General features: G+C 43.8%; 1 protein-coding gene across 1 annotated transcript in view; it reads left to right on the top strand.

Annotated features, from left to right (window-relative positions):
• Nucleotides 1–8,020: 8,020 nt before the first annotated feature.
• Nucleotides 8,021–22,689, top strand: part of MYBPC2 (myosin binding protein C2) — a 71,456-nt gene continuing 56,787 nt past the window's right edge. The window contains exon 1 of the mRNA XM_061588028.1: nucleotides 8,021–8,128. Within this exon, the coding sequence (XP_061444012.1) occupies nucleotides 8,107–8,128 (22 nt within the window). The 5' untranslated portion in view covers nucleotides 8,021–8,106. The remainder of the gene's footprint in view (nucleotides 8,129–22,689) is intronic.

The raw sequence follows: 22,689 nt of genomic DNA, 5'->3' as shown, positions 1-22,689 counted from the left end.
AAGGGACCTGACTTCTTGGGTTGTAGCTCTGTACAGATGCATCTGCATTGGGGCTAAGTACATAACATTTACATCAGGGATGGCCCTTGAGAAGTGGTGAACTCCAGCTTCCATCATCTCTGGCTACTGGCCATTCTGGCTAGGGCTGATGGGATTCCAGCACCATATGGAAGGTTATGGACTCCCTGTCCATGACTTTAGTTGATAATAATGTAGGAGTACAAAGTGCTTCACATACACTATGATTCTTACTGAAACTGTCACATATGTCACTATTTGTATCCATCTACTGCAGAGGCATAGAGATTCTGGATTGCCTAAGGCTACCTAGTGAGCTCATGTTAGAGGTGGGCTTTGAACCAGAGGCTTAGTAGCGCAGGATTCTACCATTACGTGTACCTCTGTGATTCTATTTTTGAGCTTTTTTCCCCAACTTGACACTCCATTCTGGCTTATATCTACTCCAGATCTTGTACAGAGTGAGGCCATCAAAATACTCATATGGATTAACTTCTCTTGAGATTAGCTTTTAATGCTCAAGAACAGATCATGCAAAGATGTCTTGGCACCCTCTCAAGCCCATTATTTCTTTAAAAAAATAATCTAGGTGAGTCCTTGGCACAGAAAAAGCTACAGGCAGACCTCCTGAATTTTCTGGAAGGGGGGGGGAAAGCTGTTGTAGATTTAGAGTCAATCCAGTAATCTCTTTCCTAGGTCTAACAACCATTGGGCATAGTGCAAGACTGAGCCACTGGATTAGAGTCTTTCCCAGTTCTCCAGAAGATGCGAGGGGCTGAGCCCTGGACTTTTTGTTGGCAAAGTATGTGCTCTACAGTCCTTGCCAAGACACTTACTTCTGAGAAAACAAAAGGGTTGCACTGCTGGATTATTATTGGGACAGATGAAGACCCCTGGATTCTGAAGGGAAGTGGCTTCAGTGGTTAGAGCAGAAAGACAGGTGAAGTCTGAAGTACTTTCTGTGTCAACATCGCTCTTTAGCATGCTAACAGCTTACAATATTGCACCAAAATCTGTTTCAACAGAGTTCTTGTGCATGTGCAAAATCACGTTTCCCTTTTGGTGGTGGTAAAATGAAGTGGTAAAGCTGTACCTGAACTACACCAGGATGTAAGTGGGGAGTTGCATATCTGAACGCTTTCCGGAAGGAGCAAACCCCCCCCCCAGCAACCATGCCTCTCCCTGCAAACAAAATAGCATATTAAAGAGAAAGCTAGATTTTCTTTTTCAAAAAAGTGTTTTAAGAAGGTGTATTTACACATGCAAGCCCTTCCCCTCCAACATACCACATACGTTGCATATGCGTGTTGCATGTGCTCCAACATACCACAGATTAATATAAGAACTGGGAACGTATGAAGTGAGCAAGGTCCGTTGCAACTTGTATCAGTCACAGTCAGTGCTGTTTCTGTTCTGCTGCAGTTAGGCTTCTGCTAAAAAGTATGTGTCTCACTGCTGCGCCTGCATTTAACATAATGATGTTGTCTGCATGCATTTTGATGCAAAGGAAACATCAGGAGGAAAAGCCATCAATTACGTATCATTTGCAGACTGAAAAAAATTTAAAAATGTATTCACTTGCCTGATTTTTATTCCTGACCACAAATGAACATGCAAGCAGGCACTTTCCACTTCTGTGTCTGACTCTATTTAGAGCACAATTTGCCACAGTCTCTAATAGGAACATGCAAATATGACCTGCAGCAAAATACTGTAATGTGGAGTGCTCCTTTTCAGGAATTCCAGCCAGCCATGTCCTCTTCCAGGATACTCCATTACTTCTCTCAGTTTTTCATTCCTTCCCCTCAACAGACACTCCAAGGCCACTGAGCACAATCTGCTATCATTGGACTGCTTTGAGGCTGTTCCCCATTAGGTTCCCCCCCAAGTCTCGGGGGGAGGCACTTCTGCACACCTTGGGGTTTCTCCAAGCCTGCTAGTACCTCCCTTTGGTGCAGAGATGGTAGTGCTTTGGCTATACGTAATGATCCACTCTCTGGGAATAAGTTCACTATCAGTGAACCTATGGCCTTCCAGTTGTTGTTGGCCTATAACTCCCATCATCCCTGACCATTTGCCTTTCTGGCTGGGGCTGATGGGACCTAGAGTCTTAAATATCTGGAGGAAGACCACTAGAATATAGAATTCCCCCTTTCTTTGCACCAAGGAGCAGTGAGTGGTCTTCTAATCATTTATGTTACCGAAAGCTCCTCTCTGCCTCCAGGATGATACTTTACTCCTCAATAGCTTGTTCTGCATGGCTTCTGGAGAAGTTTTCTAAGTAAGCTAACCATAACAGATGTTATTTATAGTCGGTTTTTTGGCCCAATGTGTCGTCAGCACTTGGGACCTTTGGGCAGCTGCCAGGGCCCCACTAAGCCCCACCAGTGCTGATGCCTACCTTGGCCCTCCTGCTTGCCTGTTCCCCATCTATGAGCTTATGGCTGGGTCTGGAAAGATGACTGCCATTTTGTTTTTCCACAATGCCTTAGACTGCCCCATTTAGTATTGCCCAGAGGCATAATGGGAAATAAAAATGGTAGCTAGCGTCTTAGATCCTGTTGCTGCCAGGTAAGTGCACAGCTGGGAGAGTGCAGTGATGGAGGTGGTGTAGTGGTTACAGTGTCAGAATGGGACTTGAAAGGTGAGGGTTCAAATCCCCCACTGCCATGAAACTCACTGGGTGACCTTGGGCCATTACTATATCTTTCAGCCTGACCTACAGGGGTGTTGCGAGGCTAAAATCAGGAGGGGGAGAGCCATGTTTGTATGCCAACTCAAGCTTCTTGGAGGAAAGGTGGGATATAAATGCAATCGTAAATAAATAATAAATAAAAACTGGAGCTCTGCTTTGGCTCTCTGTAGCTTACTTTAAAAAAACCACTAAGATGCTTTAATAGAATGCTTCGCCCATTGTGGCACCGGACTGGGTGGAAAGGAAGCTTTCAGCTGCGATGGGAAGAAAATTCTCCCTGTACATTTGTCTGCTGATTTGCACAGATTAGCCGAGGATGGGGACGAGCACTATATGTGTAATCTGTGTGTTTGTGCATATGCTCTGGTACATGCATGCACATGTTAGTTGTGGCTTGGCTGCGCCCACTTTTTGGTCACACATCCCTACTGGCATGCAGCCACCCGGAGGAGGTGATGCGACCTTCTGGCTGAAAAAAAGTTACCACCCTTGCCTTAAAGGCAGAGTTTTGCCTGGTGTGAAGAGGAAGGAAAACTCCTACAGCCTTTCCAAAAAGGCAAAATAGGAATTTATAAAGTAGCCGCTTCTGTTATGCATCACCCCCCCCTCAAAACAGAGGACACCAATTTGCATATGCTAATTTATATGAAGAGATGCAAATATAGAAATGAGTATCAAACAGAAATATAATGCAATAGCGAAGAAAGCTGTGACCAAGTGATCTGTGTGCCTACTCAGTCTATGCTCTAGGTAAGGTGCTACCTTTGTTCTTATGGTTCTTTCTTATTAAAGCAGAATTGAATGAGTCAGCCTTTCAAGCAAAGGATTGTCCTCTGTAAAATGGGCTGTGTGACAGTGGAGACCCTAGATTTATCATGGACAACTACATAAACAGGAACAGTTGGTGTATGGATCTGGAGCCTAAAGGGTGAGGAAGAAGCTGTTTTACCATTTGATTCTGCTCGCTCGCTCTGTCACACACACACACACACACCTTTGGTTTTGTATGTGCTTCCTAATGGCTTCCCGTGGCCACAAGGGGGCACTAAACCCTAACGTGAAGCAATCCCTTTGGAAAATCTGGATTCCAAAACTGTTAGGAGACCCCTATCCCCCTCAGAGACCTACAGGTCTCAGAGTGGTGAAACAGTCAGTCCCTCTTCCCAGGGAACTCTGGGAATGGTAGCTCTGTGAGGGGAATTGGAATATCATAACAACTCTCAGAACCCTTAACAAACTACAGTTCCCAGGATTCTTTGGGGGAAGCCATGACTGCTTAAAATGTGTATGATACTCCTTTAAATGTATAGTGTAGGTGGGGCCTGAATTGGGGATTTGTCTTTATCTCTCCAGGAGGAAGCTTCAAATCCTTGTCCCATAATTTGGTGGAGTGAGAATGTCAGCGATTCATGGCCTCTGTTGAAACAGGCTGGCCCACTCCAAAATGATGTTTGATCCTTGGCCTTGGCGGTAATAACTGTAATGCTTACCTGGCATTGCTACTTGTATAGGTAATGGAGATGAGCTAGATTGTGACTGTAGCTGCCTTATACTGAGTCAGACCATTGATCTGGCTTGCCAAGTATTGCCTGTTCTTCACTGGAAGCAGTTTTGCAAGATTGAGGCAGAGATGGGGGGGAAGAGAGTAGTGGTGCTGTTAGGACAGGACTTTAGGGCAGTAGTCCAGGCCCACTCAGCAGAATGAGCAGGAGGGTCCCTAAACACAGCAGATCTGGCTTATCACATTTTGAAATAAGTGAAGTAGTACACATTAACATCCAAATAAGGGTCCCCTGTGAGACAATTGTCTAAAATTACCTAAGGGCAGTGGTGGTGGCTGTCTCCATGTCAGTGAGGCAGTGGAATCTGGTCTGAGCTTTAGTCTCAATTTCTCAACTCATTGAAAGTTCGGACTAAAATCTGGGCTGGATTTCACTGCCCCACTGACATGGAGCCACCAGCCCCCATTGCCTAAGGGCCCCTTCAGATTGGTTTTTTTTGTAAGTGTATTCTGCAACATGTTATTTTCATTCAGAGTTTTTAAAATTGCAGATTGCTGCAGAACTGTGGAGATTAGAATTTGAGATCAGAAAAAATGAAATATTGAGAGAAACCAACATTAACAGATTTGTCCATCCCTACCAGATACAGAACCAAGAAGCTTTTGCATGCAAAGTCTCTGGAGAGTAGATTCCAAGTGCCACCCTTTTATTCCTAGTTTTGACAGGAGATGGGCCATTAATGTCAATTTCCTTGTGTTTCAACAACACCTGAAACTCTTTTTCTTCTGGTCCTGGGGGAGTGGGGTGTTGGAGGAAGGGGAAAGCCTAGAAGCTGGTCTCTGCATACTTGGAAATGGACTGTCTGGTACCTTTCAGCAGTAGAGGCACAGAGAAGCTGCCCTTATACTGTACCAACTCACTGTCCATCTACCTTAGTGCTGTCTGCTTTAAGTGGTAGTGGCTCTCAGGATCTCAGAGAAAAAAAACTTTCCCATCATCATCAGTTTACAGACCAGAAGCAAACCACCCAGTACACCAATATCTGAAATACATGACAAATACAAAAAAAGAAGGTAACAACATAGTAACAGTTCAGTTTTATGCCAAATAACAAAGCCTCTGGTAAGTTCTGGAAAAAAACTCTTCTAGTTTTTTATGCATACTGCTACCAATAAAAATTTGGCCATTATCAATGGCACCCATGGACGTTTATATCCCAGTAAGTATTTAATATAGAATTGAGCTAGCCTTCCTGGTAGCTTGGCTAGTAAAGGGCCAATCATTTGCTGATGAGTTCCTGCATAAAAATAGCAGAACAGAAGGTCATGTCCCACAGGAGTCCACCTCCTGCTGGTTACAAGGGCATACTCTTGAGGAGAGAGGAACAGCAGCATATCTACCCCATAACATTTTAGATGGTAGCACATTAAATCTGGCCAGCGCAAAAGCCCTACATACAGATTCCTAAAATAAGCAACTAATGGAAAGGAAGATCGTAAGAAATGCCCAAGGAATGAGGTGAGCAGGTTGTACATGAGCGAGCCAAAAGGTCCTGAGAGGAAACAACCAAGGATCTTTGCTTTATGAAGGTTAATGCAGATTCAAATCCCATCTGAAGAAAAAAGGAGGATGGCAATCCAATGCAACCAGCTTTTGGGGCAACAGTCCAAGCACTACAATAGCTATATTCGGATTAATAGCAATTGTGCTGCCAACCAAGCTCTTCTCTCAAAAGGGCACTGCCCTGTTTCCAATAATATCGCTGCATTAGGAACACATCTTGGTATATGTAAAGGGCTTGTAAGAAGTTAGCTTGAACTAGGGTTGCCAGGCTCAAGGCCTGAGAATGATTCTGTATCTTTAAGAGAAGAGAAAATTCAGCCAAGTGCAGGTTTTCTTGCAACACTATAATGGGAAAAACCACAAGGTAAATTCTCTCTTCCTCCTGTACAACCTTTAAAGATACAGAAGACCTCCTGGTTGCCAGGCCCAGCCTCCAAGAGGTCTTCTGTATCTTTAAAAGTTGTGCAAGGGGAAGGGAGAATTTCACCATGTGGTTTTTCCCATTACAGTGGCTGAATTTTCTCTTCTCTTAAAGATACAGAATCATTCTCAGGCCCTGGCTGGCAACCCTAGCTTGATCACAATTTGAATGTGATGACACCGGAGGATAAATCTATCTTCAGCTGCTAGCCATGATAGGTAGGTTCTATCTCCACCATCTGAGGCAGTATGTCTCGAAATACCAGGTGCGGGAATCACAGGTCGGGAGAGTGCTATTGTGCTCGGATCTTGCCTTCAGGCTTTCTGTGGGTGTTTGGTTGGCTACTGTAAGAACAAGATGCTGGACAAGGTGGGCCATTAGCCTGATCCAGCAGGAGCTCTTCTTACGTTCTTATGTTATATTCCCTTGATCCAGATAGCAGCTCTATAAAGGACCTGAGAAGTGATCTTAGTGATGAAAACTTTAATCGAGGCAAGAATATACTGACCTCCTTCCGTGTATAAGAAATGTAATATAGCAGATTGCCTACTGACACTTTCTGAGAAGCAAAGGATCTACGTGTAGCCCAAGAAAGAGAATGATGGAATGCCATCCCCAAACTCTTTCCCATCATCTGCTACCTCATCCTTACAACTAGAAAAACTGGGAATTGAATAATGGTGCTCATCCATGGTTCCTCCCAAAGAATCACCTCTTGAGCAGGGCTGGCCAATTTATTTATTCTTGGGAACCACATCAAAAAAGTGATTTGCAGGGCCACAAGTCAGTTTCCCCTCATAAATGTACTGCTTCAGGGTGGTAAGTCTCCATGTTAGTTGGTATCAGGTAGCTCTAAGGGTGGGATGGGAAACCTGTGGCTCTCTAGGTGTCACTGAATTACAATTCCCAGCATCCTTGACCATTGGCTGTGCTGGATGGAGCTGATGGGAGTTGGAGTCTGATGACATCTGGAGGGTCACATTGGCTACTGAAGGTAAGGCCTTCTCTGTGGTGGCACCCTGATTATAAAATTCGCTCCCTAATAACTACATTTGCCTTACACTGTCATTATTATCTTTCAGATGCTACCCTGTTCACTTGGACCTTTAATGGCCCTTCATATTGAACTGCTCCTAGCTGCTATCCATCTATATTTGTTTCTAGACTGTGCTAATTTGTTTCATTACTGGTATTTTAGACTGCTTTGAAGGTCTGTTTGTAAGCCACCTCGAGGCTCTCTAAACTGTGCAATGGCAGGAAATACATCATTTAAATCAACAGTAAACTTTTGGTCTATTAAACACCGTCTCAAAGGGCTCCCAAGTCCACAGCTGGCAATGCTTTGATTAGGACAAACCCAAACTGTCACAAAGTAGCAAGCAAGCTTTTGAATTCTCCAGAATTCTTCATCAGCATAGTAGCAGTTGGCGCTTGATGATGAAGAGTTCCAGAGAATTCAAAAGCTTGCTCACTATTTTGTGACATTTTGCTTGGTCCTAATAAAGGGATTGCTCAGTTGTGAATTTTGGATATTTTTCTTATGGGCCAATATGGCTGCCTTGGGGTTTTTTTTTATATGCATCTTAAAGGGGCAGTGTTTTGGGAAACAAAACATTATGCCCCATTTGAGCTATCCTCCCCTCTTCATGAGTCTGAGTTGGTTCCTCACGCCTGTATTTCCCTCTCCCCCCCATCCCTCCAGCTGGGTTCTTTTTCTAGTAAGGCCAAGCTAGGGATTTGAAGACGTTTATGCCACAGCTCTGGAATTTGGCACCGGTCCCTGGGGGTCAGGTGACACCTTCTCAGTGTCTCCTGTGCTGGGTCTTTAAAGAGACTGGGCCAAGTGCATTCTCCAGGGAGATCCTAAACTCAGACGGGCACAGTGTATCTACCCAGTGACTATAGCCATGCCTGAACCCGCCAAACCTGGTAAGGGACCTTAAAAGTGTCATGAAGGTCACCTAGGCAGAGATGCTGAGGAACCCTTTTTTAATCAAATAAGGGGGGGAATGTTGGGTTTGTTATTATGGTCAATACTGCAGTTCAGTAATTTTAGATTCTAGATTTAATATTCTTACAGCGGGGAGGGAGGCTGGATTCCCCAGCACCTTGTATTTGGATTCTCTCTGTGTATGTGTAAGAATCTGCCTTTTATAGGTGCTTCAGTGTGAGGCTTAAATGAGATCTGAATAAAGGAATTCTCAGATTGTAAGGGCCTGGTGTTTGAACTGTGAACAAATTTAAGTACGAAACTACTTTGGGTGCCTTTCTCAGGATTCTTTTCCAGTCTGCTCGAGGAAATGGTTGGAGACAGTAATCAGGCCCACCAAAGAGGGGACTTTTGCAAGGGACGGGGTGGGGGTGGTAAGTGGAGATGGGCTGGGGAGGGATGTGACACAGTCCCAGGCAGGAGATTGAAATAGCAGGCTCAAAAACTCCCAAATATATGGATGCCTTGAATAAAAGAAGAGGCACCCCCCCGTCAGTTTTTAAGAGGCTGAAACAAGCAAGACCCAATCATTTCAAATTAGGAATATTCATTTAAAAATATATTACAAGGGGGAAAATTAGTATCAGTTTCTGTTTTCCAGATATCAACCTCTTACACATCCCCCCTAACAGAGAGAAGAGAAATGGTGCAGTGCAGTGGTTAGAGTGTCAGACTGGGAACCAGGTTCAAATCCCAGCCCCATCCTCCAAGTTTACAGGGTTGCAAAAGGCCAATCAATGTCTCTCAGCCTAACCTGTTTCAGTGGGTTAATAAGGAGGCAAGAACAATCTTGTATGCTACCCTGAACTCTTGGAGGAAGGGTCAATCTTTTTTAAAAAATGAACAAATTAATCCCACTGTTCAGCTTCCTGCTCTGCTATATACACAATTTTAACCCTTTCCTAATTCACTAAGATTTGAGTTGGTCCCCAAGTAGGGGAAAGACACCCTCCCCCAGCTAACGTTCAGCTGCATATGTTCATCTTCAGAATCCACCTTTTCCGTGAAATGTGAGCACTCCACCTCAAATGAAATTAAGATAAGGTTTTGTTAAAACCTTATCATTGTTACCTTCTCCTCTCTTACTTGTCTCTCTTACTGTTGACATTTAGATTGAAAGCTCCTAGGGGCAAAGACCTCTCCTTTTTTGTGTATATGGGTTATGTTACTTTGTGCATGAAATTATAATTTATTGAGCCCAACAAGTTTGAATTAAACTTTGAAACAAGACAAATGCTTGATCATAGAGCACATTGAGAAGAGTATTTTTTGTTTTTCAGTGCCTGTGATAATTTTAGGCTGAATAAATTAGAGATTCTCTGCTCTCATTCCTAGATAGGTCCCTGTGCTGCTTAACTCCTGTATTATTTTGTAAAGTGCATGTATATGGTGATAAAAATAAGATATAGAAATGTACTCCATTTTTAATATTGTCCACAGACACACATAGAAGCATATAGAAATTATGAGACTGAACAACTGCCTCTCTCTCTCTCCCGCCCCCACCCTGGTCAGCAGATGGCTACATCATTTATGATAGTTGATACTACTTTGCCTTGATATATACTCTGATCTTTCGTTCACAGCTAATAAATCATCTCTCGTATCTGTATATAAAGGATGTTGGATGTTACTCATTCACCAGTATCCTGATTACTAGAAAAGTCTGACTGCAGGAAACTTTTAATCTAGCAGTCAAAATGTGCAAAGCAAAGTCTCTTCTCATAATAGCAACCAGCAGCACTCTTGTTGAGAGAAACTTGTGATCCATTATATGGGGACGGGGATGGGCTCAGAGTCTTTCCTTTGCATGTTTAAACCATCCTCAAATTAGGGGAAGGCATTTGCTGTGGGGAAATTTACTAGCCATGTCAGCCAGTTAAACCTCACAGTGCAATCCTATACATGTATACTCAGAAATAAGCACCACTAATTTCAATGGGATGAGTTAGTCCCAGGTAGGTGTGTATCGGATTGTAGCCTTACAGTGCAATCCTAAACACATTCACTGGGAAGTAAATTCTGTTTATTCAATGGGATTTAATCCCAGGCAAGATAAATATATATAGGCCTGTAGCCTCAGTTGCATGAGTTTTATTTGACTAGTTGATTAATTAATCAATCAGTTAGATTTGCATAAATCTGCATATGAGTGGAAATAATTGTTTTGAAGCAAAAAAAAAGCAAATCCTTTTTTATTTGCGATCAGAAGTATTTGTATTAAAAGTAACATTTAAAAACCCCTGCCCAATTAATTAAGACACCTTTTGGGGGAGTACCTTTTTAGTTGATAAAATGGCTTTTAATCAGTTAAGCTAGCTGGTTATTTAATTATACTTTGAAGCCCTTCCTAGTATTTATATATGAAATACAAAATCATGCAAAATCAGTCAGGATACTTAAAGGGTGGGGAACAGGTGTTACTATTCTTACAATGCATCTGGATGTGTGGAGCAGAAAATGTAATCCATGTTACTGGTTGTGATCGTCCCAGCTCCTATATACTAATAGTGTACTCTTTCTCCAAGTTTGTATCCTTATGTACCTAAAATGACACCGGCCACAAGAGAGATATGTCATAGACCTGGGGGAACCAAAGTTGCTATAAGGAGTGGGGGGGAACCTTTGGCTCTCCAGGTGTTGCTGAACTGCAGCTTCCATCAGCCCCAGCAAGCATGGCCAATTGACAGGGATGATGGGAGTAGTAGTTCAGCAATATCTTAGAGGGCCAAAGGTTCCCCACGCCTGCTGTCAGGGATCCTGAAATGTACCTTTGCAGTTGCTTGAGGCAGTGCGGTACCTTGGCTTGATCCTAGAGGGGGCTTTGTAGCACATGGCCTGGCTCACTTACCCCAGCTCTCTGTTTTACAGACCGTTGTGGGGTGAACTGTTGCACCTGTTCTCGGCTCCCAGCCCACTGGGAGTTAATCACTGGGGCAGAGGACTGGATCTGATGACCTTTTCATGGCCTTCAAATCTGTGACACTGAATGTAGCACGTGCTTGCATGGCACGTATGCAAGCACTGGAGCCAGAGTTTGGGAAATGGCATCTTGCACTTTCTAGCAGAGGACAACAGGGGGGGGGGTTGCAAAGAGGGTGGTGCAGATGAGGCTGTGGGAATGTGGCACCAGGCCCAAGAACCATCGTGATGGTGCCAGGAGAAGGAAGAAATGAGATGGAGCCAGCATTTCCATGCCTCTTTGCCAAGGTCGTAGATGCCCCACACATCACCATCACATAGGCAGGTGCAATCAGCCCAGCATAAAAGGATAATCAGGTGAGAGGTGTAGGTCTGCTAGGGGAGCATGAGGGCAGGAAAGAGGTGTCCTGTTACAAGGGTAAGGTGAAGGGAGAGGCGTAGGGTTGAAATCTAGTTTAAAGATAAAGAACCCTAAGATGGGAGAGTGTGAGTCTTGAAGCTGCCTGACAGCAATTAGCACCTGGTCAGCAGATTGAGCAGGCAACCCACAGGTCACCTGGCAACAAACTTCTCTCCGTGGTGAGATTGGATGTGTTGTATTTCTATTTATACCATAGTTATGATTTCTAAGTGAGCATCTATACATACAAATTGGCATTTACAATTTGTTCAAATCTGTTCCCTCTTCTGTCCTCTTTTCTCTTGTTTGACAATATGTTAAGTACCTACCATATCAAAGAAATCAAGCTCCCAGTTCAAATCTCACCTCAGTTACAGACCCATTAGGCAGATATATAACGTGAATGGTGAGCCAAGAAAGGATCCACACTCATCACTGTTCTGGCAGACGTACAACCTTCTGAATCCCAAGATAACCAAACTTATTTGCAGGATAAGCCAGCTGTGCAGAGTGCTGATTGGTTGACCCTTCTGACAATAATGAAGTAAACCCCCCCCTCCCCAGAGGTTGGTTGTTTTGTTTTAAGCCTTTAAAAAAATGAAATGGCTTTTTAAAAAGAAAAGGTGCTGAATGAATGTATAAGCATGCTGGGAAAAGTGTTCAAAAACCAAAAGCCTGTCCACATCATGGGGGCGGGGGAAATCCACGCTGGAGTTGGATCCTGGTATATCTGTCAGTAGAGGAGTAATGTGTGTGTGTGTGTGTGTGTATACAGCCAAAAAAACTTACACATACTAGAGGGAGTCATATCTGTACAGATCCTGGGTGGCCCTCCCATCTGCAATGTGAGCAGGGCTGTGGAGTCGGAGTTGGGAGCAATTTTGGGTGGAGTCGGTAGAAATGTACCGACTCCGACTTCAAAATAAATTTTGATTGACAATTTTTTTAAAATATAATTTCAAAATGTCAAAGAAGCTTCCCATGAAGTCAGTTGTATTTGAGCATTTCACCGTAACTCAAGATGGAAAACATTTTGTGTGTCAGTGTATGACACAGGACCCAGATGAAGACAAATGCTGTGATGCCAAGATCAGCGCATATTCAGGCAGCGATAAAAAAGCTCCTACGAGAGCTTCCAATTAAAAAAGACATTTACAGCACTTTCCAGGGCTGTGGAGTCGGAAGCAATTTTGGGTGGAGTCGGAGTCGGACAGTAGAAAAATAGAGGAGTCAGAGTCGAAGGTTCGGTGTACCGATTCCACAGCCCTGAATGTGAGGACATTAACACTGGCTCACTGTGCAGGGCTGCTAAAAGGATAACTGTGAACATTTGAATTGGGAAGTTTCAAACGCTTGGGCTATGAGCACACAAGTCGCCTACAGCGAAGTGTTTCCATTGGCTACACCTAGAGGAACAACGGGTTGATCTGCCAGTCAGCTGTGAAATCTGTTTGAAGCAGAATTTCTTTTTAAAAAACCACACTGGAGCTTATCCCACATGTATTACATTAAAAATGGGTGGGGTTGTGCGCCCTTGTTTTCAGAAAAGAGAGGTGGAGACGCACTGGAACCAGCAGAATAATAGGTGTGTCTCTACCCTAAGAGCTGTTTGACTGTGGAACAGATTGCAGCCCCTATATAGTTAAACAATATACCACTTTAAGCAGGCATGGCTTCCTCCAAAGAATCCTGGGAACTGTAGTTTGTTAAGGGAGCAGAGAGTTTTAGGGAATCCCAACTCCTTTCACAGAGTTACAATTCCCAGAGTTCCCAGGGGACTGACTGTTAAATCACTCTGAGAACTGTAGCTCTGTAAGGGGGATAGGGGTCTCCTAACAACTCACAATCCTTCTGTTGTATGTCATTACTGGCTCTGCCTGTTGAATGCTGCTGTTATAGGGTAGAGACATACAGCTGTACTGGTTCCAGTGTGTCTCCACCTCTGTTTTCTGAAAACAGGAGCACATGATGCTAGTCAAACCCTGCCCCTTTTTTCTCTAAAACCCTGTTGGATCAGTGTGGGTTTTTTTTTTTTTAAATTCAGCTTCAGACAGATTTTGCAACTGATTTGCAGATCAGCCTGTTGCCCTTCCAGGTGTGGCCAGTGGAAACGCTTTGCTGCAGGCTCAGGCAGAGATAGTGATTGGCCCAACACTTTGCTATGTGCGGTCCTGAAAGATTTGAAGTCAGCGGTGGGGAAGGGAGGTGTGTCCAGCCAAGGGCAGAGTTGCTTCAAAATGCAGCAAGAAAAGCCATTCTCGCTGCTTTTGAAGTGACTTGTATGCCCTCAGACATAGTGACTAGGCAGCCATCCTTTGTTAAGGAGATTGCTTGTTAATGGCTCAGAATGACTGGTAGTTTTTTTTCCTTCAGAGGAGATATACTGAGATATCTCTGGAGTGCTCAGAGAAGGAAACACATCATGGCTCTGAACACACTAGTTGCCTACAGCAAAGCATTCCCATTAGCCACACCTGGAAGGAAAATGGGTTGATCTGCCGATCAGTTGTAAAATCTCTTTGAAGCCGAATTACAAAAAAAATGCACTCAAGTATCCCACCAGGTTTTACAGTAAAAAGGGGCAGGGTTTGATTAGTGTTGTGTGCCCCCATTTTCAGAAGAGAGGGGTGGAGACATGCTGGAACCAGCAGTACAGTGAGTGCTTCTACCCCATATCTTAGGGAAGATGACACACCGCTTCTCCCTCAGATATATGGGGATGATGGGTAGGCCTGGCATCAGTCAACACCTGACATTTCAGGGGCAGCTGCGGGGGAACAGGACCCAGAGGTGCCACCAGTACTGTCACCTGCTTTGGGCATTCCACATTGGGCAGGTGGGTCTGCAAGCCTCCATTTTATTTTTCACAATGTTCTGGCCTAGAAAAACACTACATCAGATGCTCTGGGGAAAAGTAAAACAGTAACTACCAGCCATTTTTTGAGTGGTGCTGCCGCTGCAAAATAAGCCTAAAGAGAGACATCAGCTTTAGAATGGACCAACCAGAGAACACTTTGTAGAGTGAACACTTAATTTAACATAATGGTTCTCAACCTCTTTGGGGCCATAAAAATTATTTTATTGCATTCATTGATTTTTGTGCCCGATTCATGGACCCCCTGAAGCCCATCCATGGACTGCCTTGGGGCCCATGGATCACAGGTGAAGAACCCCTAACTAACCCTGAAAGGAGAAAATGCATCACCAAAAAAGAGGACAAAAGGTGCTGTCAATTTGCATAAAATTTGCATATGCTGAGTTAGAAATGTTTACTATAATTTAGACAGAAATGCAATACCCCTCATCATAGTTGGGAAGACTGCAACTGAGTAACTTGTGAGCTTGTTCAGTCTGCTGTCAAGGCCCCTCCTGCTCTCTGTTCTTAGGGTTCTTTGTCTTTAAACTGAAGTTGGACTGGACAGCCGTTCAAATGGATTGTCCTCTATAAAGTGGCCACCCTTTGCCATAATCCCCTCCAACCTGGAGCTGCTTGTGCTGCTACATGTTTAGGAAAAAGGGAAGTTTTTCAAACACAGAGAGCAAGACACAACAGAAGAAGAATGGAAAGTTAGTGGTGAGCCGCAGGCACCTTGTTGGTGCAGGACTCTTTTTTCTCTGGGAATCTGGCCTGGGGTAGTGGATCTCCCCACTTGGCAGGAATGTGCATGCTGGCTGTCTTCACTCAGGGCTCGTCCAAACTGACTTTGATAATCCATGTTTTCATATGTGCTTTGTCATCTGACAATACTTTTTTTTGAGCCCTCACACCCGTACTTCTTTTTCCCAACTCTGCTCCCAATTGGTTCACTTTTCCCGGGCTTCTTCCCCCAGACATTCGCGCACATGCGCAAAAGTGATTGGATGGGAATGACAGGTGTGGGGAAATGGCCAAGGACCGCCCATGAACCGCCTACATCGCTAAAGTCCGGGGTATTGCATCCTAGTGCTATGTTGAAGCGGGTGATTCCAGGTTTAAAAAAAGGAAATCGCATTTTTTGCAATACTGCAGATGCGGATTTAAACGCTATAACATCCGCGAAAACGGGCGACGTCTGGACCATGGAAAATGAATGAAGACACAAAGCGATCACATCGCTGATTAAACAGTCGTTTGGACGAGCCCTCAGAGGCATTCCTAGAAACTGAGTCTTTTGACTCAGGGCACAGGCCCATGACACATATTTGCATGTGGTAATTTATAAGTGTATACCTGCAAATACAGGTCTTTGAGCAAATTTATATAGTGGATCCTTATAATGAGTCAGGCTGTTAGTCCACCTCGCTCAGTATTGTCTACACTGACCGGCAGCAACTTTGCAGGGTTTTGTGGAAGGGATATTTCCAGCCCTGCCTGCAGATGCCAGGGATTGGACCTGAGACTTTCTCTGTATGCAAAGCAGATGCTCTGCCACTGAACTGGGGCTCCCTCACTGGACTTTGCAGCATGTCCAACAGCCCTGTAAGCAAAGTAAAAAAAGAAAGAAAGGTATTTGAAATCTTAATTCACTATCTGTTTGACTGATCAAGAGCGGTTGCTTAATTCTTTATTTTATGTATTTATGTTGTTTAAAAATAAACAATAACAATTTTAACACAAAAAAGGGGTTGATAGGGCAGGAGATCTGGGGCTCTGTGCAAAGACCTTGGCCCTTAACGGTACTGCTGCCTGCACTGATGCTGTACTAATCTGTTTGTCAAGAAACCAAATATTACAAAAATGCTGTTAAATCTGTAGGGCTCTTTCCTCCAAAGGAAGTCGTCCTCTGGAACAGCTGAACCTCTTCCTGGAAGTCACCGCTCAGGGAAGTGGGAGGAATTCATAGCTTGTCCTGCACGGTTTTAAAAGCTAAGGAGATGTTTGTCCTTTGAGTTAAACTTTAAAGATTAAAGAACACTTCTTACGTTTTTCTAGCATCTTTTCAATAGTTACAAAGATAAAAACATAATACATGTTATTTAATCTGTTATCAACAGCTTAGCATGGACCTTGCCAGCATGTGAAATGGCCAGATGGCAGGTTTTGTGCTATTGCTGTCTAAATGTTCCTGCTGTGAGCGTTTTTGAATGCATGTGCACTAGACACAAGAGGCATCCAACCCCCACTGTGAGTTATAAGGTAGGGAAATCCTGGCGAGAAAGTTGAACCTGGTAGAATGAAAACTCGAGCAAACTCATTCACACTAACACAACATTATAACAAGCCATTCCGAAAAATAAAAAAAATGGGAGGGGGAGTGGGGAACAGAGGCAGTGATGTATCAGGAACAAGTACCAGAAAGAAAGACTGTTCACAATAACTATTTTTTTTCAAATTCGGTCATATTGTATTCTGACTCTTTGTTGTTGCAGAGTGAAGCAAAGTTGTGCTGAACAAGCTAAGATGTTAGAAATAGGGCATTTTATGAACTGAGGCTTCTGAATGTATGTATTTGTGTTTCATGGAGAAGTCTGAAGGATGGAGAAAGGGCATGAGGTATGTTTATTGGAAGACCACAGTTGGTTAAGGTGGCTCCAGCTTTACATGGCCCCTTGTTCCATGTGATCTGTTTCAGCTGTGAATACTTAACAGAAATATTAGCTTGATTATATTTGGTACAAGTTCCTGAATCTTATAAGGAAGTTTTTTCTGTTCAAAATCTAAATTTGATGTGATCACTTATACTGTGTTGATGTCTGAAATATTACAATGCTTTGTTTCAGTCAACCTGATTAATCATATTTTTATGTTGATTAAATTAAAAATACATCTAGCAAAACAGTATCCTAGGAAACTTTCTTGGTTATTTCTTGAGACAATGTTAGGCTGTTCAGCATACAAGATGTCTGGGAGAAGAGCACTATTGGCCACTGCCTATACTGGCAAAATTCCTTGAGCCAGCCCTGCTTCAGGATGCTTCAATAATTCAACTCTACTATTCTATGATTCTACAATAATTACAGGGGTGTAGTCTTCTAGGGTCTTGGAGTGTCTGACCCTTTACTTTTTTGGGAGCCAGACCTAGACTCCCAGCAGGGTCCCTATGTCTCCAGAATCCTACAAGGCAATCAGCATGAAAGGGGAGTGTGTTGGCCATTGAGAAGAGTCTTCTAACATGTAACATGCTTCTTTGCCCTTTCCTGCTGATCAGAGTCAATCAAAGTGAAATGAGGTGAGTCAGCCACTGAGAAGACCCTTCTCAGTACCTAACACACTCCCTTTCATGCTGATTGGCTCCTGGGGACGTCAGTTGTTGTGGGAGAAGGCATTAACAAGGATCTCATCCTCAACTCAGCAACAAAGAAGGGGGGAAGGGGGAAGGGGGAAGGGGGAAGAGGGAAGATGTGTGGTTTTGTTCCAGCCCAAAGCAAGAAGTAAGGGAGGAGGAGGAAAAGAGAGAGAAATTAATTTTTTTTGGGGGGGGGAGAGAAAGTGTGTGTGTGATGGTATTTCAGCTGTTCATGATTTTATGTGTGTGTGTGTTGTGCATGGGAAGGTGACATGCAAATGAATATGACTAAAAATATGTGCATGGTGCAGCCAACACCAAGAGGTTAGGATCAGGAATTTCCATGGTTAAGTTTCCTCCTAAAACTTATAAAGTCTGCCTAGATGCAGTTGCTCTGAGTCTTCGTATGGCAGCCAAGAAAGGAAACTCAGGAAAGGAAGTTATTTACCTTACAGCATGATGATGATGATGATTAAAAATTGCCTGAACGAGCTAAACCCCCACTTTTTCCTAACATTCTAGGAATGTGTGGAAGAAAGAGAAGGTAACACAGGGAGATAAGAGAAGAGGGTGGAAGTATCTCTTCCTACCTTCTAGAAGGTGGCAAAGTTCAAAAGTTTACAAATTCCTCTGCAAAATGAGTGCCTGGCCTGATTAGAGAATGTGAATTCCTTCATTTAGGAAAAACAGGCATTGCTTTAACCCAGCAGTACCCCCCCCGAGAAATGTATTTCTGGTAATGGTGGGCAAATTTTGCCCCACACTTTAAAAGAAATATTGGTATATTTCGCATTAAGGCTTTTATCTAATATTTTCTCTGATGAAGTCTTAGTGATTTTGATGGAGTCAACTTTCAAGTAAACAGGTTTTGGATTTCAGCCTTATTTTAATGCCCAGATTATTTTGTTCCTTTATTTATTTACTATATTTATATAATGTTGTTTTCTGGGTATTTATAATTGACTTATAATTTGTACATGCAGAGTGCCTTCCTTTTGAGTAACCAGATGAGTGGGGTGGAGGTGGGGGTAGAATCAGCTACTTGTCTGGGCCTTTGGGATGGTGCTTGTATTTCTTTCCCCCCTCTGCCCCGCCAGCATCGCCTATGGCAAACCATAATCTTCATGCCAGCAGCTCCCAATGCGAAATGCACGCTTTTCACCATTCCCACTCCATCCTCCAAAATAATGCTTTGGGCCATGATATTCTGTTGTGGCAGCTAAAGAGATACTCCTCACTTTCTAGGTTTGTTTTTAATTGTTGTTATGTGCCTTCAAGTTGATTACGACTAGAGTTGCCAGGTTGTTGGCCTGAGACTGATCCTGTATCTTTAGGAGATGAGAATGTCAGCCAAGTGCAGGTGTTCTTGCAACCCTGTAATAGGAAAAACCACAAGGTGGAATTCTCCCTCCCCCCTGCATAACTTTTAAAGATACAGAAGACCTCTTGGAGGCTGGGCTTGGCAACCTTAGTGCCTGGATAGGTAACTGCTTGAAAATCTCATGTATGCCACACCTTGGTTTCCATGATGAAAGCAAGATGGTCTGTAATAAAATAAATGGAAAACTGGAAGTTTGTTTCTAAGAATGGTTGAAGCAAAAATCAAGGAAAAATTGAATGTATATTGATACCTGTCTGGTCTGTGCTTAGCTTGGGGACCTCAGCCTTTGAAGGTGGGCCAGGGCAGGCATTTAAGCAAGTAAAGAAATGCTGCTATAAACAAGACCTATCATTTATCCGGTCTTTTGATTCTCTGAATATTTTGGACATTCTCCAAACCACTTGCACTGCAGGATTCTCTGAGGATTCTTGTTGTGCCACATGGATTTATTTGTCACTTTGGGAATGCTGATTGTAATAATAATAATAAATAATAAATTTAATTTCTGTGTCGCCTATCTGGCCAATGGCCACTCTAGGCGACGTACAAAATCATTAAAATACAATTAATAAAATACAGTGATACAATATAAAACAGTGTAAAATCAATAAATCTGCAACAACAGTATTAAAAGAGGGCAGGAGGCATTACAGTTATAGCAGTTAACCCTCCCCAGAAACCCCGAAGGCCTGTTGAAAGAGCCAGGTCTTTAAGGCTTTCCGAAATACATTTAGGGAAGAGGCGTGCCGGAGATCTTGTGGGAGGGAGTTCCAAAGAGTGGGGGTCGCCACTGAGAATGCCCTCTCTCTAGTACCCGCCAATCTGGCTGTTTTTGTTGGCGGGATTGAGAGAAGGCCCTGTGTGGCCAATCTTGTCGGGCGGCATAATTGGTGGCGTTGAAGGCGCTCCGTGAGATAAACTGGGCCGAAACCGTGTAGGGATTTAAAGGTCAATACCAACACCTTGAATTGGGCTCGGAAAACAACTGGAAGCCAGTGTAGATCGAACAACACTGGTGTGATGTGATCCCGGCGGCGACTATTCGTAAGTAATCGAGCCGCCGCATTTTGTATAAGTTGTAATTTCCGAACCGTTTTCAAGGGTAACCCCACATACAGCGCATTACAGTAGTCCAAACGAGAGGTGACCAGGGCGTGTACCACTTGTGGGAGCTGGTGATCAGGAAGGTAGGGTTGCAGCCTTCGTATGAGGTGTAGTTGATACCAGGCTGCCCGGCTCACTGCCGAAATCTGAGCCTCCATGGACAGCCTGGAATCAAGCACAACCCCAAGGCTGCGGACCTGGTCCTTCAGGGGTAGACTCACCCCATTGAACTTCAGGTCAATATCGCCCAACCTTCCTTTGTCCCCCACAAGTAGTACCCCGGTCTTATCAGGATTCAGCTTCAGCTTGTTCCTTCCCATCCATCCACTCACGGATTCCAGGCACTTGGACAAGGTCTCCACAGCCGACTCTGGTGAAGATTTAAACGAGAGATAGAGCTGAGTGTCATCCGCATATTGATGACACTGCAGCCCAAGTGTTGGATGCGCCAGTGTGGGCAAATGTCACAATGTATGACTGTCATATTTGTAAATGTGTTTATATTTGTCACATCAGTTGTTATGTCAAGGCATGTGCCAAGTGGCATCACCATCCAGCATGAGTTCAGATTACTTAAGCCCCTTTAATTTCAATGGGACTTCAGTATGCCTAACTACTGTGCAACAGATAGTGGTCCGCACGGTGTGTGTACATATTTCACATATGATAAGTATATGTCCTATGACTGTAGTTGGTGGTGACTCTTCTCCACTTGGAATGTGCAAGTTAATGTGTACCCATAGTGAAGGCATTACTGTGTTTTGTGTATGTTGCATTAAGAAGCTTGTTGTCCACTGGGATGCATTCTATGACATATACATATATTTGGTGATGGGGTAGCATTGTGTGTGTAGAATCATACCGTTGGGCCCTCTAGTCTATTTATACCTACATGGCGCATTGTGAGGGTCTTGGGGCATGTGCCTTATGTGATTAGTTTTGCTGGGATTAAGATTCAAGTGGGATCTACAACAAAAGGCTGTAATATGGTGTGCTCCTGTTCAGAATACTCCATTTCATTCCCCCCTCCCCCCCCAGGTTTCTATTCCCCACAACAGTCAGTCCTCATTCTATGGTCACTGAGCATTCTCAGTCCTCATTAGGCTAATTTTGGATGTTCTCCCCAATTTTTTTGTACTTCTGCAAACTTTGGGAAGTCCAGTGCCCTATAGCAGCACTCCATATATTTAATATTCCAGGGCTGTTCCTGGTAAATATAAAAAGAGTCTACTTTTTGCAACTGTATTCTTGATAAGCATAACCCGATGGGGGTTCTGGGTAAATTCATACCGTGGCTTCTGCTTTGGGTATGTATTGTAGGTGTGGAAATATTTTGCATCCTATTTTGTGCCTCTACTGTAGGTGGACAATATATATTTTGGGGTATGCATTAGTTATGTATTCTGAGAAAATATCTTTAAATGTATGTGGTCTTCATCTTTCAGATCTGCCAAGAGTCTGCAAACAGTTGTGTGTGTGTGTGTGTGTAAGCGCAATGCACAGCTGAGCATACATGAGGTGTACACAGAGAGGTGTGTACATTTTAATGGGTTTCCCTAGAGTTTATAGCTGTGGCTGAGGTTTATTTTATTAATCTCTTGGAACATATTTGTGTGCCTCTCCTCCCAGATACATAGAGGAGGACATTCTTGGGATTGAGGGGGCTGTTTCCCTCACCTATAGGGGTGTTCTCTGTGAAGTCTTGGCCTAGTGACAGCAAGCACCCTGGACAGAAGCAGGGAGGGGTAAACGGAGAGACCCGGCTCACCTAAAGTGCTGATCCCAGGGGATTCTGCTCCAGCCTGGGGGTTGAGTTACCTTAGTGGGTGAGTATTAGTAGCTCGAAGCCAGGCAGCTAATTATAAACGTTTCTTGGCCCTGCCTCCTTCCTTAGAGCACGGAGCCCTGTTCTCTCCATGTCCCTAATAGGACACAGGGTTCCCGAAAAGGCAATGTGAGAGAGAGCCCATGAAAGGTCAGCAGGCCCTCAGGAAGGGTTGAAGGACCTACAGGTGGGACAGTGCTAAATCAGTGCCTCCCGGAAGAGGTTTTTAACCCACCCCCCAACCTCTATTGAAAAATGAAATATTTACAAACAAAAAGGGAATGAACAAGCAGCTGGATTAGCAATTCAAAAGAAATATTACCAATGCTGGCCTCATACACACTTCTGTTTAGAGCAGCTGTCCCCAACATGGTGTCCTCCAGATGGTTTGGACTACAACTCCCATCAGTGCCACAGTTCCACAGTTATGTGGAAGAAATGCAGCTCTTTTACATTAATGTTGTATGCACAATCATGGGGGGGGGCTGTGGCCCACAGAAGCATCAGAGAGGGGCTAGGAGGCACAATCCTGCTCCCCCATATACATTGAGTGCATCTTTGTGGGGTTCATATGCACATGTTGCAAGTGGGACCTTTATTTAGACCAGGTTTCCTGAACTGTGATCTGTGGACCACCACTGGTCTGCAAGCTGCATTCTGGT

Source organism: Rhineura floridana, chromosome 11 (assembly GCF_030035675.1).
Source record: "Rhineura floridana isolate rRhiFlo1 chromosome 11, rRhiFlo1.hap2, whole genome shotgun sequence".
Taxonomy (NCBI): Eukaryota; Metazoa; Chordata; class Lepidosauria; order Squamata; family Rhineuridae; genus Rhineura; species Rhineura floridana.
This window is presented reverse-complemented; position numbering and strand designations above follow the sequence as displayed.